At 40.1% G+C, this 17672-nt stretch overlaps 1 protein-coding gene and 1 long non-coding RNA gene across 7 annotated transcripts in view; one reads left to right on the forward strand and one right to left on the reverse strand.

Moving 5' to 3' along the window:
* LIMCH1 (LIM and calponin homology domains 1) overlaps positions 1-17672 on the forward strand; it is a 181358-nt gene that overhangs the window by 52396 nt on the left and 111290 nt on the right. For all 6 annotated transcript variants that reach the window (XM_062575501.1, XM_062575496.1, XM_062575499.1 and 3 more), the window contains exon 2: positions 14113-14183. In XM_062575501.1, coding sequence (XP_062431485.1) covers positions 14113-14183 — 71 coding nt within the window. The remainder of the gene's footprint in view (positions 1-14112; positions 14184-17672) is intronic.
* Positions 3547-8138, reverse strand: LOC134139962 (uncharacterized). The gene is made up of 4 exons (XR_009958293.1): positions 8012-8138; positions 7454-7536; positions 6352-6519; positions 3547-3798 (listed from the first exon to the last, which is right to left on the reverse strand). It is a non-coding gene; the product is annotated as an uncharacterized LOC134139962 (long non-coding RNA).

Consider the following 17672-nt stretch of genomic DNA (forward strand, 5'->3'; position numbering starts at 1 on the left):
CCAAATGGCAGATTTGGGCATCTAGGTGTAACGGCCTGCTTCAGCTTATGAGCTTTGCAAAAGATATCACCATCTGTTGGTGATGTAGCAAGGGACAGCATATTTTTAATTTAATTTGCCTGTTCAGTATCACTTTTTAATTTGGCTTTAGACAGGGCTATTCCGTCTTCCCCTCCTCCCACGTGAAGCAGGAATGAACATTGTCATCTGGAGACCCTATTACAAGAATGCCATGACAATATGAAAATGCATACTCATTTACTCTGAAGTTTGTATCTAAAGAATCCTGCTTCAAGTCCTCTAAAAAGTGGCCAAAATCAGTTCTATCATACTGAGTTAAAATGGGAGAGGAGGAGGGAGAAAATGGCATAACTGAATCAGGGCAGGATGTGGTTTTGCAGAGTAGCTCAAGAAGCAATTGTGGAGAGTTTGCTAAATAGTATTCAAAACCAGGCTTCAGTTGTCCAAATATTCATTTACATTTGCTGCCTGGTTTAAATTGTAGACCCTGCTACGTAAAAACAAAGTTTTATATTTAATGTATCTGGTTTTAAACCAGTAACTAAAGACCGCAAAGTAACTTACTTTTATTAGTCTTGGAAAAAATTCTACTGTTTGCTGGCTTGTGGTCTGAATGTGAAATGTACAAAAATATTATTACTTTTTCTGATGTCAAATCTGTTTCTTTCTTGCAGAATAATAGAAAGCCAATTTTGCTCCATTATATAATGATTATTTAGATGAGAACTAAGAAGATAGAATTAACTCTTTTAGACATAGTTTAACCTGATAAATGTGTATTAATGCAAATGCCTTGTGTCGTTGTGTGGTGTCAGCTCATCGACGTGAAAACAAAATAATGTTGTAAAGCTCTGCACAAGTGAGCCTCGTTCTTGTGTTCCTAGCGTTTGGATGGGCATGGGTTTAGTTGTTTTCAGACAGCAGCTGTGCTTTTCTGTTATCCTGCATCAAAAGACTTATGTGTAGCTCCTCATAAAGTACTTTCTGCTTGCAACTTCGTGTTTGTCCTCCTGCATCTTCCCTTATTTTTACCCAGCTCAAACTTTGAAAAAGCAGAAAAAAGTTTGTGCGTGGACGTTTCAGGAACAGCTGAAACGGCTGTGTGTGAAGCATGTACGCTATAATGCTATCAAATAGAGGCAATGGGAAAATCAGGTCACCTCACACCACTTGCCCTTCTGTTCCTCCTGCCCCACTTTCCCCTCTCCAGCATTGCCCCTTCCACCTACTATGCATGAGGCAGCAGGATGATTAACCCCAGCTTCTCTTAACATACCTCTATTAAATTCCTGTGCTCCCACACAAGCATTTGTCCTACTAAACATTTGAAACAACTAGTGGTGTGTGATTGACTAAAAACATCTCCTTTTGTTACTGAGGGGTAACAGACCCTACTATTTTAAAAGGTAAAGCGTGATGAACATAAGCAACTGTCACTTCAGGCTAATTGAGAAAAAAATTTCTAGCAGTTCTTTAAAGAGCAAAGTCATAGTGCTGAGTACTCAAAATGCTACAAATGTGCTGGACATATAATTATTTGGCCAGCCTTTGCTGTGGATGATAAAAGCAGATGGTTGGAGAGCATGCTGGCATTCCTGTTTTGGCTAAAAACAGCCAGCTCATACTCTGACACCTGATGCCTCTCATCACGTACAAAAACAGTAATGGCAATATAGGTACTAGAAGAAAGATTGGCTTTAAGACAGATTAACTGGCATTGCTAAATCAAGTGGTGGTTGCAAGTGTATCAGCAGATCAGCCTTGGCAAAATAACACTTTTTTTCCAGTAGCCACTCCAACTCCAAATAAGCCATTTTATACTCTGCTAAGCAAGCTCAGTCATGGAGTGAAAAATTAGGAAATATATTCAGAAACTGGACTGACCGTTTGAATGAAACGGTCCAAGCTTCAGTGAGGTGTCAGCTAGGCCTTTTGTAGCAAATAGATCTGTGTCAATTGTATTTTCTTGGTCTTGTCTTGCATATTTTCTAAGTGGACTTTTCGATGAAATCAAGACTATTGCTTTTACGTGTCTCCCCCCACCATCTGCCGTGTGAAGTGCTTAAATACTTGCCCTTAATTTCAAATGACAGGTTGCAGTCAGACAGCATTTGCTGGTGGCTTGCAGTAAGTGACTGCTTATTCCAGCCTAAGTTGAGCAATATTTAGAAAGAGGGGTTTGGAATTTGCACCTATTTAAGACAACTGATTCCAAGATGAATTTTACTTTTAGCCAGGGAGAGAAGCTTTGGGTTCTTCTAGAATTTTGGCTTTTGAATAATCACAGCAGTTATTATTTTAGATTTAAATATGACTTTGGTACACTGGCAGGTTGGCAGAATTGAAAAAAACAGTATAAGCATGTGAACTCAACAAAAAAACTCCTGCTGTCATGCAAATACCTTTTTCATAATAAAGAACAAGGGAGGAGAAGCATAGTTTCCTATAAGTGAACGCCTTCTCAAAAGAATGTTTTGCAGTGTTGTCCAAAAAATGTTGGCTGATTTACAGAATATCTGTATTATTTAAATGTACTGTGATAGTGGTTTTATTTTTATGGTTTTGAATGTCATTTATAATGTCATTTACAATGTTGCTTGTAGATTAGCCAGGTATTCTTGTTCTGACAGGGAAGAGGTTGTTAATCATTTTAACCTTAGATGAGCTTTTCTGGTTCATTTTCCTGTTTGTAAAACAGTAGTGTTCTTCCACCTATGGAAATACAATGTTACTGAGGAGTGCCAGATAACATTGCCTGCACGCCATGGATTTTTTTAATAGATCTAGAAGAAGTTGCTTATGATATTTATTCACCTTTCAATTTTTTCTGCTGTTTGAATAATATCTTTTAATGATGTGCTATTTAAATCATTTAATCGACTTATTTAGTAAAGTATGGCCATTTAATTTATCCTTTTATATAAATTTTATATAATTTTTACGTATATAAAAATGTATATAAATTTTTATTTAAAATTTGAGGAAGGCTGCTTACTGCATCTGAACATCAGGAGATGCGTGGAAAACCAATGCACTGATGAAGAACTGTAACCACTTACAGTCTAAGCCCAAAAGTGTTTTGCTTTCCAGTATTGATAGTTTAAAGATACTTTTTAGTGTTATATCTTGCTAATGTTTTGTTTTTAATGTAGCTTTTGAGTTGCCCTGCTGGCATGGGTGAGATATTCTGTTTTGGTAATGTGAGGGAAGCATGAAAGTGTTGGTGGGATCAGGCCTCATTTCTAATGGGGGAGTGGCCAACTCAAAGGATTTCTTGGAATTGTAGAAATGTACTAAATGTTTTGAAACTTGCAGTTCTTATTGTTTAGCTTGGAAATGTTAAGTATGTTTTTAATGTGTTCCTTTCCCACTATTAAGGCATTACAGTGAAATAATTACATTCCTTTTAATCCATTTAAGTCTTTACACAGTTTCCACTAACAGTAAAAATAAAAGTAAAAGCAATTAAAATAGTTTTGGATTTTTTACTTTTCTCTTCAGGAATTTATTTACTAGAAGGCTAAATTGACAAATTTTGTTAAAGGCAATTTCTTTTATTCTTCTGCATTTGAACCAGATGCTTAATGTGATTCTTTCTGGTACTTGTTTAACATGGCAGTAAGCGGGGAGGAGAAGGAGCGCTAGCGAGGCTTGTTTATGTGATAATGAGAGGTTGCTCATTCTGTTTCTTGCTCTTTGGTCAGGTTTGTCCTGGCTTCAGAGCGGGCGATTGCGTCCCCGTCGCTGCTGGCGTGCTGCATAATGGATGAGCCTGAGCTGATGGAGGCAGCAGGTGTTGTAGCAGTAGAGAAGGGCAGAGTTTGTTTTTGTTCTAAGCATCATTAATCCTTCTTCCCTTCCCTCTCTCTGCTCTGAGTGTCCTCCAAACAAAACCCCCCTGTATCTGTAGCAGCAGGGGAGAAAATAGCATCAAGCTACCCCCTGTAACATTACCATTTTCTCTCTCAGGAGCAACCTTGTAAATAGATCTTGATTTGATGCTCCGAATCTGTAAGTGGTGCATTTATCATTGCAGGGTATGACAATACTGATTTATGAATTCCATTTAGCGGAAAACTCAGTATCTACATGTAACTGTCCTATGCCATCTAAATAGGATGAATGAAGAATGCCCCTCAGTTACGGTGCTCATTACACGTGGCAAGACGGCAAGCTCCTATGGGGGGAATCTGCTGCAAGATCGGTCTAGATAGGTCTAAACGTTCTTCAGATGGGAGAAAATGTAATTTGGGGCAGGGGAGAGGTGAACACATTTCAGAAGAGGAAAAATGGAATTAATAGGATCTTTTTTCTTAGTTTTGTCTAAGATGAAAGCTGCTCTTGGAGGTGCCTTTTAAATCTAACAAGAATGAGTTTTCTTTTCTTTTTAAAGGTAGTAAAATCTACTGCTGAATCATATCTACTTTGGAGGAGACTTGCTTGAAAATGTCAGTTGATTCTAGTTATTCTTAAGTGTTTCCCTGGGTGTCTGGCGCCGCAATGGAAGCCATCCTTTCCTAGTGCCAGGCTATCACATCTCCTTCAGAGTTTAGGACACCAAAGGCATGGAGCAGAGTGCAGGTGAGCAGAAAACCTGTCTTTAGGATGCTGTTTCCTGTGATTGCAGGGGTATTCTTACCATTTCTGAGGTTAACTGGAGGTACTGGAAGTGCAGGTGGCATTTGTAGTGCAAGCCTTCTGGCTGTGGCCTCTCTGTTCCTCTCACTATGATGTCTTCTAGTCAGTGGAGCCTGACTTAGGGCCAGGTTTTAATTATTGCAGAATTGCTTAAGGTTTCACTGAGCTAATGGACTGCTGTGGGTCTTCTCCCTCAGAAATTATTTGCAAAACCTGGAAGGCTTGGTATAAGCACTGTCAGGGCCCTGCACTGGCCTTAATTGCCTTGACCTGTCTCATGTGGGACCCACCCCTGCCCATGGGCCCAAGAACTCCTTTTAAGCTCAGCCAGTGCCCGCGGGGATTGAGTCCTGTGGGCGAGGGCACTGCCCGTGCTGGGGCCACCCTCGCTCCCAGCTCGCCTCACCTTGGGGAGCAGCTGGTCCTTCCTGCTCCCTGACAGCACTGTGAATATAGTTCCACCCTTGCTAGGTGGCCAAATAGTGTTTAAGAACTGGCTTAGCTGGAAAAGCGTTCAAACACAGTGCAAATGCTTTTCCTTTACTCTGTCACCAAGGAGGCAGGAACAAAAGCATACATAACCTAAAAATAAGGCCACTTCCAAAATGTTGTTAGTGAAGACCTCAAAAGTGTCTGACTTTGAATTAAAGTTAGCTTTCTTTCTTCAGAAAAGTGGATTTTCTCTACATTCCGTGATTTTTTAAATGTGCTTTTATTCCTGTGTAGAAGTTGGTAGTTGTGCAATTTTGTTTGCAAGTGACTGCAAAGCAATGGCATGCAGTTTTGTTCCTATTGGAGAATGTGCCAAGTGATGATCCAGAGTCTGGAAGGAGCACTCAAGGAGCTGAAATACTGCTCTCATAAGTGCTTTTTTCTCCCCCACCTTTTTTTCCTCTCTCCATTTTATTTGAAAGGAGCAAAGTTTTGCAGTTATATTGGCAGCAGATAAAATTGTACTTTTCAGCTGTGTCTGTAGAAAGTGACATGTTTCTCACATACAGTTTCTTAGCTTTGTGCTGGGCTTGAAGGCTTTCTGCTCAGAGAACCAGGTCTTAAAATGACTTGCTGAGTTACTATTCCCTCTCTATATATTTAAATTGTACAGGCTGTAAATGGGACATTTTACATAAGGACCTGTCTTGATGTGACTTGATCACATTAAATTTAAAAGCTTCAAGGTAGACTGGTGCCTAGTAATGCTCATCGGTGGCATTTCTGAGGCTCCACTGAGATCTAAAGACATTAAGAGTCATGTTTAAATGGTTGGTTAAATTCAGTAATAGTTTGCTCAGGTGAACACCTACTTTCTTCCAAAAGGGGAGCTGGTGTCTCCTGGCAGACATTCTTCATTGCAATAGCTTAGTAATTACTGAGCCTTGGTAGTCTCCCTAGAATATCTTCTGACAGTGGCTAATGACAAGCTGAAGTGCTTCTAGTGTTAGGTCTCTGTAACTTGCAGCTATTTGCATGTTTGCCTTCCTGTCTCTGTCCAGCTTTAAATGTGTCGTGCAGTTTTAGAATTGTCTGCCAAGATGCACATTCCTGGCACAAAGCAGCGCACTGGTGTCAAAAATGTGCTTATCCAAGAAGAAGTGCAGTGGTCTTGTAAAACACAAATTTTATGCAACGATAATATAAAATAGGTTAGAGCAGTGTGAGGTGGTGATTAACAAACCTAGGTTTCGTACCAACCTCCTCATCTCATACGGAGCTGTTGATCTCTTCGTTGCTTTGCGAGTGAGAGAAGATGTTGGGCCCAGTAAGGACTCTGCTGCTTGCGTTTTGTTCTGCCTCTGCAGCTGTAATTAGTTGCCAGAGCTTTAAACACTTCTGATTCAGGATAGTCTAAACTTTATGAAGCTGGAAGAGAGAAAATCAAGCGTTTTAAAAGATGTTTTGGTTTCAGTATGTAAATGATACAATGTAGTGTAGATTTTGGAGGAATAACCTTTCAGTAGCCTAACAATCCCCTCCTGTGGGATATGCAACCAGGAAAAGGAATTAAAAGACAAAACTATGCTCATTCTAATGCTTTTCTTTTCTTCTTTTTTTCCCTTTTTTTCTTTTTCTTTTTTCTTTTTTTTTTTTTTTTTTTTTTTTCAAGATGGCCAGAAACCTGATTTCCTGCTTTGTTGGATAGTTGCTAGTGCCACCTGAGGCAAAGGAAAAATTTCTCCTGGCCTTTGAAGCTTTCTTAAAAATATGCGAGGCTGACGTGTTGGGCTGACAAATCCTCTGAGTCCAGTAGCCAGAGTCTGAGTGAGCTCTCTCCTTCCAGTGCTAATTCCAACTTCAAGAGGAATCACATCAGGGAAACAGTACAGGCTAGATCAATAGCTATTGCATTTGGGAGTAATTCCCTCTGTACGTTTTCTTCTGCACGCACCTGAAGAGGGACGGTAGAAAGGCAAATCAGCCCATGGCAAATACCAGGCAGTCATACTAGAAAGGTTGGAAAATTCTGAATAACTTTAATCAGCCTTTCACTTTCAACGGACCGACTGTTTGTTTAGCCTGGCTGGGTAAGAAAATAACAAAACCTTGGAAAAGGGAAGCTTGGAAGGTGTTCATGATAGCTAGTCATCTGCTCCTCTTCCCTTCTAAGAGTCAGAAACTTTCCTTAAGCACTGGCTCACCCTGAAGGGCTCAGAAACAGAGCAGATTGTGCAGCAGCAAAGGGATTTTCAATTCACCTAGTAGGGTAGCCAAATAGGGAGCTTTGAGAGGACTGAGGACAGGCTCTGTGAGAACTGGCAGGATTAGATGAAATGAAGACCTCAAATCAAAGAGGTACCTTCTGCACTCTTGTCTTCTGGTTCATTTTTCTTGCTCATTCTACATGTCCATGCTCATCTTAATCTCTGCCCCTGTGTTCTTCTGCACAGAAAAGAGTACAGAACTAAAGAACATACCATTATGATAAGATGTTGCTTCCATCAAACAAAAGTGATATTCCTAAAATAATGCTTCATTCCTCCTCATTCTCCCAAATGAAGTAGGAGGATAAGTGTTTGTCTAGTAAATCAGTGGCAAAAGCCTGCAAACTCTTTTCTTTCTAACTCACATTAAAAATAACAGATGATGAATCCCACAATACAGGAAATAAGTTTTTCTCATAGCTGCCTCTTTTCTTTTTTTCTTTCTTTCTATCTATTTTTTAAACAATAATAGGAACCCCAAATTGAATCACTGATTGAAACCAGGTATTTTACGGTGTTCCATCATGTCTGTCATCTGATATCTAAATTTGGTAATACTACTTGAAGTACAGAGAAGAACCTGGTTACCTATAAAACAATGATGCAACAGCAATTTACTGACTGTCAAATACAAATTCAATGTAATGGATTACCTGCTGCTAGGTGAAGTTTTCAGGAATTGCACTGCAGCCAAGGGAAGTCTGATGAAAGTTGTTTTTAAATTCCCTCTTGCTGTTCTTTGCTCTTTTTCGCCCCAGACTACTCGACCTTCAATGAGATGAACTCCTCTAGTGGAAGGTTGCTAAGTTTGGCAATGCAGCTGGGAAATGTATACAAACAGAACGAGGGAAGGCAGATTAGAAAGGAACCTGACTTACTGTATCACAGCATTTTAACATGCCTTAGCTGCTTGCCAGCCAACTGGGATTATACTCCAGATGTCCTGGCAGAAATGTGTACGGCTCTGTAAGATCATAAATCCAAACAATGTATGGTAACATTGTGTGCATATAATACTACTGTTATCAGGGCAGCTTTTTAGTGTGGAAAGCTCTGGTGACGGGCAGGATTAGTAAGGCCAAAACCTTCCCATATTTAGCTTTAAGGTCTTAAGTAGGTAATAGCTGCTGATGGAGGTGGTATGTAAATGGGAAAGGACGAATAGCGCTGCCTGTGCTTCAGCAGCAGCCTCCTTTGCTTGCAGTTGTCTTCTCTCATCATGGCTTGGCAACTCAGCAGGCAAAATTGTAGTGCAGATGCTCAGAGGCAAGTTTCTTCTCTCTGCTGGCATATTGCAAAACACTGCCAAAGACAAAAACTAAACTCAGGTGGATCTGCCTAAGTGAACGGAATAGTTCTGCTCTGTAGCAGCTTAGAGTTAGCTTGAGATCTGACTTGAGGGTAAGTGGAGCTCTGTTGTCTTCACTTGGGAAATTTTTGTGTAATAGGAAGAATAGAGATAGTGGAGGCCTTGTGTGGGGTTTGCCTCTAATGCATTTACTTTAGTCTTATTTCTGTATTTCTTTTGTCATATTTCCTAAACGTAGTGCTAACTGAACCTGTTCTTTTAGTGTACACATGAAATGTAAATACATGTGTTCATTCATAGAGTCACTTGCTCACTAAAATAACTGTAAAGGATCTGGAAAAATCAGCTATTGAGGTTTTTAATTATCATTTCTCTTGTGGAAAAGTAAAGCCACTGACTAGCATCCTGTAGCTAAGAAATCATTCTTTTAGTGAGGACTTACATTTTGGTCAGTCTACCAAAAGGACTGAGAGTGCTTTTTGTGTCAGTGCATATCATTCTCACATGCTGTATGTTGACACTAGAGTATTGCCCAAACCAGCTGACTGACAACGTGGTAGTGTCAGAAGGGAATATTGAATCAAACAGAGGAGAATACACTATTGCATAATTCATTCTTTTGTTGCTAAAAAAAAAAAAAAAAAAAGAGTTCCTATGAAGAAAAGAGTAGGTAAACTACCTAACATTTTAAAGAATAGTAGAAGGGTGAAAGAGCAAGAAGAAAAGGAATCGAAAGAGGACATCAGCATGAATAGTTAACTTTTCAAATTGCAATTAAACCTAAGTAACCACAAAGTGAAAGATCTAAAAATAAATTAATGTTAAAAGTGCTTTGTTTGCAGATTAATATTGCTACTGAAGTGTGAAATCTCTGTCCTTCCTCCCATGCATTCTTGAAATGTTCAAACTCAGTACCACAGAGTTTTAGATTGTTCAGAGCTGGCCACATGAGTCATCCTGAGCTTCTACTATTTTTGTCCTTGATAATAAAAATTCACACTAGAGAAATTTAAGTTGCTCATCTTTTTGTTCATTTAATAATATATTGCCTCAACACTGCAATGCATTGCAGAGCTTTGTACAGGACACTTGTCATCATTCAGCTTCTCTGGAAGATATGTATCCTCCAGTATTGCTTGCTGTCAGTAAGCTCCATTCATATAGTCTTCAAGTTTCCCTCTGAGTCAGCAAACTTATTAATATTTGTAATAAACTGTTCAAGAGTGGTTTGTATTGATATGATTTTATGGATGTAATTCCTACAGCTCATACCTAGATGATGTGTTGTATCCATTTTTACAGATAGAGCAAATCGTTGCATGTACAGTTTGTGGCAGGACCATGCTGAGGGAGGCTCTCTGGGTCCCACTGCTCTGCCACAAGAATTTGGTATAATTTTTCTTTGCAAAACTCTAAAGCTGACTCTAACTTCAGCAGTGTTGTTTAATGTGGAAATCTCTTGTCTATACTTCATGAAAACAGAATTTAATTATGCATATTCGTGTTAGTAGCTCAAGTGTAATTTTGGAAGTGAGAAAGTAGGAATTTATTACTTTAGAGAGTCCCAATCTGGATGTCTGTCTTGCATCTTTTGTGACTTGTGTGGCACTCTGCTTATACGATCCAATGCTTTTTGGGTACATACCTGTGACTGCTACAGTCTAAGCCTTACTTTGACACTTCCTGAAGTACAAGCAAAGTATTTTTTCCAGTTAAGTAGCAAATTTTTGAATGAAAATTGATATGGAAGGAAGTGATTGTCCCAAATTGAAATGCAATGAATCCATGTACAAAACAAACAAAAAAACAGACAAAAACCGAACAGCATGCCAAATGCAATTTTTTGAAATCTTTCTGTCTGTCTGTCTTTGTTGTCATGCTTCATAGGCTCTCCAAAAGGTATAGTGAGTAATAAAGACCTCTCCCTGCTGAGGTCTTTTTTTTTTGTTCACTGCTTTACATACTACTTTCAAATATGCATGTAAAAAATCAAGCTATTTTCAAAGCATTGTCCCTGATGAGACAGTGTTTATTTCACTTTTTATATCTTGTTATCCAAGATAAATTTCACCTGAGGACAGCATCTACTCACTGATTTGTCACTTTTTCTTTTCCATGCCCTTAAGCTATTTTGACACCAGAGGCTTTGCAAGCTCTGTGCAATGCATCTCATGAAGCATCAGCAGCAATACAAAACGCAAGGAAAACAATGTGAACTGAAGCTTAGTGAAAACAGAGCTGTGTAATATGGCGCTGGTTAGTGGCTGGATTACAGCCATGCTTGATGACATAAATTTAATGGCATGTGTAACTGCAAAGAACAAAGGAGTTAATCGGCAGCAATACTGCATATAAGAAATGTTACTCTGTGTAAGTATGTATTAAAGTTGTTGCCATAAGCTTGTGATAGAGAGCCAGCATGCTGTGGTTTAGCCTGCTAATACTCCTTTTAGAAAAACTTTATTCATTTTAGGCTTAGTTCTCTGGGTTGTTAAGTGGTAATGAAACGGAGGAACATGTCTGACTGTGAAATAATTGCCCTGGTTGAAGATACAGCTTTTTACAGAAGAGAAAATATCATCCAGATGATGAATAAAAACAGTTCCTTCTCACACAAGTGAAGCACCGTAATAAATTATGTTGTGCTTAGCTTCTGTTCTCTACTTTTAAATTTCAGTGTGCTGTGGAAAGACCACTCTTCTTCTCTCATTAAAGAAGTGGCAAGCTTTTTGCTAGTCACTAGCAGGACACAACTTACATTTTTCCTTTAAGATGTCTGATTCTATCTTTCAGACCCCTGCACCTACCCACCCACTAGGCCTGCGGTGCATGCAGCTGTTTGGTGATATCGTGGCTGCTTTCTGCCTTTTGCTTTTTACATGGGATTGGGCAAACTTTAATATGCAGTTTGCTATGCAGCACTCCCTTTTTCAAATAGCAGTGCCAGTCCTATTACCTGAAGTCAGTTCAAAGCCTCGCTCCTCCCGCTGTCAGCGTGCTGAGCAAGTGGGATCGCGGAGACGTGCGCGAGCCCGCGCTGGGGGCCCCGGGCAGCTGGTGTCGAGGGCAGAGCAGGGTGCGCGCCCGCACGCACGAGCGTGCGCCCGTGCCAGGAAAGTGAGCTCTCACTTCCCCTGGGAAAGGTGGAGTGCAGCTCCTCGCTCCTCTCAGGCTCCCGTTGGGTTTTTCTTTGACATTTATATTGTCACCTTCATGTTTGTTTTTAGTTTCTAGCTTTTCTCTATTGAACTTTTCTTAAGTTTTAATTGCCTAAATCTTGTAGCTGATTAATGTTTCCCCTCTGCAGCTGGATCATCTAGACGGGCATAAACCTTTCCATGCCTTACTGACTTCCAGTTCCTTTCTAAAGACATGCAATGTTCCTTTTTAAAGACCTACTGTCAGTTCTTATTGTACCTTTTACTAGACGAATTGTTGTTCCAGCTGTGCATTTGCATTTTATGCTGTTCATGATTTCATGAGTTTATTCGTGCAGCCATTATGTATGAAAGCTTCCTACATCAGTAGTAATGACAGCGATACCGATGGTTTTGGCAGGTAGATTTTTATTTGAACTGTATTAAGTTTCAGCACTATTCTTTGGTGAGTAAGGAAGTTCAACAAACACGTAAAAAAAAATGACTTCCATAGCTGGAACGCTTGATGTTGCTCTCAGATTGAGGAGTGAAACAAGGTGACTATCACCTTTTTTCCCTCACAGAAGTCTTCCCCTGTGGATGAAATTGTTGTGAAATAGTCCTTCCTATTTCTATACCGTACTTTATTCTATGGATGAAATAAAAGAAGAAGAATTATTTTCTGATGTGCTCCGTCTATTGTTCGTCCTGAATGCTCAATAATGTTTAGATTATCCATCTGTTCCAGCAGAGCAAGGTTAGAGATCATTTAAAAATGGCAAATTGTAGCTGGTTTCTTTTTGCAGTATGAGGGCAGCACAATGCGTTGTTCTGCTTTATACATTTGTGTGAAGTGTGGATGTCAACGTATTTCTCTCCAAGATAGCTTTAAGAGTATGGTGGGAGTGTTAAAGTTATACACAAGTCATACCAGCTTGCAGGGAGAAGTTCCTTCATATTGAGGACCAATATGTTTATGGTCAAGTGCTGGGTTAGGTTCTAGGATTTGTATTTGCACTTGAATTCGATAAAAAGTGTTATTGTCTAAGACTGTGTATAACCATAACTGGCATTTGTAAAGCTAGTGCAGTCACTAATCCCGTGGGAAAGCACTAAACTTGTCAGTCTTTATAAATTGCTGTCTTTATGACAGGAAACTGGGAGGGGAAGAGTCTTGTATCTGAGTGGAACAGTAAGTAGAAAATGGGTACGTAATGACAGCTGTGTCCCCAAGTCACTCTTCTCAATGGTGGAAGCAATGCCCAGAGCAAGGGCCTTGCTGAAGGATTGGATCCAAGCCATGAGAACTCTGTGAGCATCCGGTAAATGTTTTGGCTGGATGAGGAGAAGACCTCCTGGAGCGCGGTTAAAATCTGGGCGGTTTCTTTTGTTTCTGTTCAGCTCTCTCTAAACATAGTAACTATTCTTATGTATTTGTTGGTGGTAATAAAATACAGTCTTTACTTTTCACTGAACACATCATGTGCTGGGAACGGTTTGAGAATGAGTGGCAGGGCATTGCCAAAAGGATAATGAGTCATATAAACAGAGGTTCAGTCATGCTTGCAGTGGCCAGCACCCTCAGGCAAGATTCGGATTCCTAGAAGGTCCCTAGGTGGTCCATCTCTGAGCAACACTGGCTGGCTTAAGAGCTCATAATCACAAACGTACCGCCTGCTCCAAGCATGCCTGACAGGCTGCCGATGGTAGGTGCCTCAACTTCAGCCTCCGTTGAGTTTGTGTTCTTGCTTACGGTAGGCTCTGTGGTGTGAAATATTGTTTAATATGACCAGGAGTATTGTGGTGTGCTTCTGAAGGGCAATAACTTGTATGAATGCTTCTGATTGGATTTGCGTGTTCTGCAAAGGTGATAGGAAGAGGCCATAAAGTCAAGTCCAATAGCCAAAGCAAATATTTTGAACATGATGCAGAAAAGTAGTAAGAGTATACAGGTTGTCTAAGTGCACTAATTCTAAAATTTTAAAATACTTTAAAATATTTTTGAAATGTTATTCTAAAGGCTACATTGTGGGCTTTGGGTGGAGGGGTGGGATTGTTTTGCTTTTGTTTTTTACTTCTTGAGAACAATTCTGTTATAATATGTAATTGCACTAGCCAGGGCAAGTGCTTTGTTTTATGTGTTAAATAGCTCAAAGAGGTGGGAAGGAGGAAAATAGTTGATGGATAGGACTTAGCCTGTAAAATTTCCTTTGCAGCAGATGCTTTAACTGAGTGTTAAGAATTGCTCTTGAGAAGTACACCTTTTAATAGATGCCACTCTTTTGTTTCCTCTTACTTTTTTTTGCAGCAAGTGACAGGCAGAAGTTTTGGTGAGAAGGATTTTCGTTCTGGATTAGAAAACGGGATTCTTCTGTGTGAGTAAGTAACACTTTTAGTTTGAAGCCTTGAATACAATCTTGACTGAAGATGAAATGAACTTTCAGCTGGTATCTCCAACTGTTGGTTTTCTTTTGCAAGTTTTGATGTTATGCACGCTAGTTATTTCACTGCAGTATCCTCTCAGTGCCAATGGTATTGCTATGGTGTGGACTGAAATGTGGCTTAAAGAAAACAGGTTTTGCAAAGTGCTTCCCTCACCCCACCCCAGCTCCTTAGTGAGTAATGTGAAGTAAAAATGATATTTGCTTTTTGATTTCCTTTTATTTAAGGATGCTAATTGCAGATTGGCAAATAGTATTCCACACCTACCTGCAGACGTCTCCACTATAGTAAACCTTTTTGGACCAACTCCAAGTCAAAGCAGTGTCAACGCTCAATCATCTGAATGCTATCTATAATTAGCTGCTTTTATAATTTCTGGAAAGTTTGGGCATCCTCTGAATTTTACTTAAAGGTATGTTTGAAGGATGTCTTTGTTATTTTTAGACAGGAGACCCAAGTTACCTTGCATATTTCCCTCTGTGGTTTTAGTATCTAGTTTTTAGGCTGAGTCTTCCAAAGTGATCACTAAAGATAGATGCCAAAGCTGTTGACTTTTAAGAGGATTTTGTAGCCGTGCTTTAGTGCCCATAGTTCTTTTTAAATCTCATGCAAGCTATCAGGAGTTTGGGAAAATCCACTGCTCTGAATCATCTGTATGGGCTGATTTCTTTCCCCAGGCCTGCAGGGTTGTCACTGAAGTAGAAGTTGTCTTTGCAAATCAGAAGGATGGAGCTGGTGCAGAACTGAATGCATATCAGAATTTTATAAATGAGATTTCCTGAGATGCTAAGCTGCTACACTGTAGCTATTGGTTATATTTTACACTATGAAAGATACTGGAACTTGGATTCTATTTTCAGCCATATACTTGAATCAATACTCTGTAACTCAACCCTAGGTAGCTTAGGATAGCATTGAAACCAACTGGTGTAAATACTGTTTTATGTCTCATTAGTGTTATTAATCAAATAGCTTGAATTCTGACTGTTAAAACCTGTAAAGGAAATGCATGTCTTATTTGATTATTTGATTGCATGTCTTTGGTGAGGAGTGGCTTTGGGAGGAGAGAAGTTGTAGTTATTCTTGATCAAATGTTATGTAACTTGGAAGGAGCCTGGAGTTTACTTCTTTGTTTATAAGGTTTGCTTTTGCACAAGATCCTTCTCCTCAGTGTGTTTGATAAAAGCACTGTGTGCTGAGTCACTTCACAGTGCTCTTTAAATGTTATGGTTGAGTTGTGTGGCATAAAGAGTAAGGGATGTGTATTCCAGGATTAGATTCTAATCTCAGCTGCGATTAAACAGAGGGAGTCTCATTTAAATGTTGTAAGTGAAGAGGTGAAGCTTAAGTAACTGAAGACGTAAGTATATAGTTCTTAGGAGACTGAGGGCTCCGGGGATAAGTAGTCAAGAGACCACATTTAGTTATACTACCAACTTGCTCTATGATGGTGGACAAATTGCTTTTCCTTGCTTATCACTTGTGGACCGGTGCAAACCAGTCTGAAGGGATGGGTCTCCTCAAATTTGAGGGGCTGTGATGTTTGTCTTGCTTCCTGCTCCTGGCTGTTGTGGTTAGAGGATGAAATTCTGTTATGCTACAGAGCATTAACCAGAGAGCTACCAGCCTGCCCTTTGAGTTTGGCTTTTTGATGATGAGCAAATTATGAAGCTAAGAAGAAAAGCTTTCTGCTTACTGATTCTGTGTCCGCTATAAAATAAAGAGCTCAGCTTACTTGTTATTTGACACCGAGAGCCTTAAATGTATATTTGAAAACTACAGACTTCAGCAGGTGAAGCACTGATAGTTAATTTTGTTTCTTCTGTTTAGTCAAGCAGTGGCGATAAAGCTGCAACAGGCGAAATTGTCTTTGTGGGCAGGGCTTTTGTGGTTTAGCAGAGACCTCACCTGCTGGGTGGGTACCTCATGAAGAAAATCTAGTGGTATTCAAATTCTCCCTTAACTTCTTGCCAATGTATCATGCTTTTATCACAACTACTCCCAACAAGCTGATGAAGACCTGATCTCAAAGTTTCTGATAAGCTAGAAAAGGCAAGAAAGAAATTATGACTGTCTTAGGTTTCTGAAGGTGGAAGGATTTATTACCTTTAGTCTGGCTTACCTGGTTTGTTACTTGAAAGATTTAGCAAAAAGCTGAACTTGCCTTGGTTTATCTTCACAGGGCCAGTGCTAATGTTCATTAACTGGTAACTCACTGCCAGTCACTGATGTGGATGATGTCTGTGTAAGGGTGGAGTTGTTGCTTACTTCTGCATGGCCCACTGTTTCAGTGTTTTTATTGTCTGCTCTATTAAGGGTCATGTTTTGTGCTGAGGACTGAAAGTGAACTTAGATGCTGAGAGAGCCCAGCAGCTAGAGGCCTGGAAACTGAGGTCACCAGGCAGACAGAGACCCTGAATCTCCCAGACGTGCGCCTGTAGCTGCCCTCTGACTTTGCAGGCATTTTGTGCAAGGGAGGGGAAGAGGGACAGCTGCCACATCAGAGTCCGTTCCCCTCATAGGCAGACTAGCAAGTGCAAAGAGACATAAGGGAAATCTTTGTCTAGAGCAGAATTGCTGCAACCTTACACACACTACTCATTCTAGGGCTTCACCCAGTTGATCCCAACACCTGTGGCCTGCACTCCCTCACATGTAGATTCCTGTTTCAGAAAGGCAGGACCTTTCCTTTCTCTCTTATCTGCTCCTTCAGTAGGTGTTTGAGAAACTGTAGTGACCTTCTCCTGCAAGCCATTTGCAGCATTTTCCTGCCATGATGTTGTCAAGCTCTCAATTCTTAAGTCTCCTTATCTCTTCAAGCTACGATCTGGTAATAAGCAGACTACTGAGATGTGAACTTGTGGGGCATTGTGGTGTTCTTTGCAAATTCAGACAGACATCGCCATGCTGGTTATAAAATGGTTCATTGACATTTTTTGTAACCGGTCTAGTAACTATGCACATATTTTAATAAAAGAAAACTGCTATGACTGTATGATGTCAAAAGTATGGACTCTTGGGAGGGATGTGCTGCTGTGCACCAAGACCCTGACTGGCTGGAGAAGGCTTACACTCTGTGTCGGCCACAGGCATCTGCAAGCACTCATGCTGGATTCTCTGGTAGTGTTTACACAAGTACGGCTGCTGGCATCTAGATCTGGCCTCATTTCTGCATTTTTGTAGCTTGCCACATTTACCTCAGGAGCTGAGGAACATATTTAAACAATAGAGGATGCCATGAAGTTGCAAGCTGATAGATGAGAGTCACACAAGCCCGTCCTTCTTTGTGGATCTGAAAGGACATTTGTGCAGTCTCCCCTGATGGTACCAGCTCTAATTGTTCGCGCAGCTGTGCTTAGAAGCCAATGACTACTACTTCTGTTTTTCTGAAATGATTTCATGGCTCTTTAGCATAGCTCTCTGACA

This window comes from Rhea pennata, chromosome 4 (assembly GCF_028389875.1).
Source record: "Rhea pennata isolate bPtePen1 chromosome 4, bPtePen1.pri, whole genome shotgun sequence".
Taxonomy (NCBI): domain Eukaryota; kingdom Metazoa; phylum Chordata; class Aves; order Rheiformes; family Rheidae; genus Rhea; species Rhea pennata.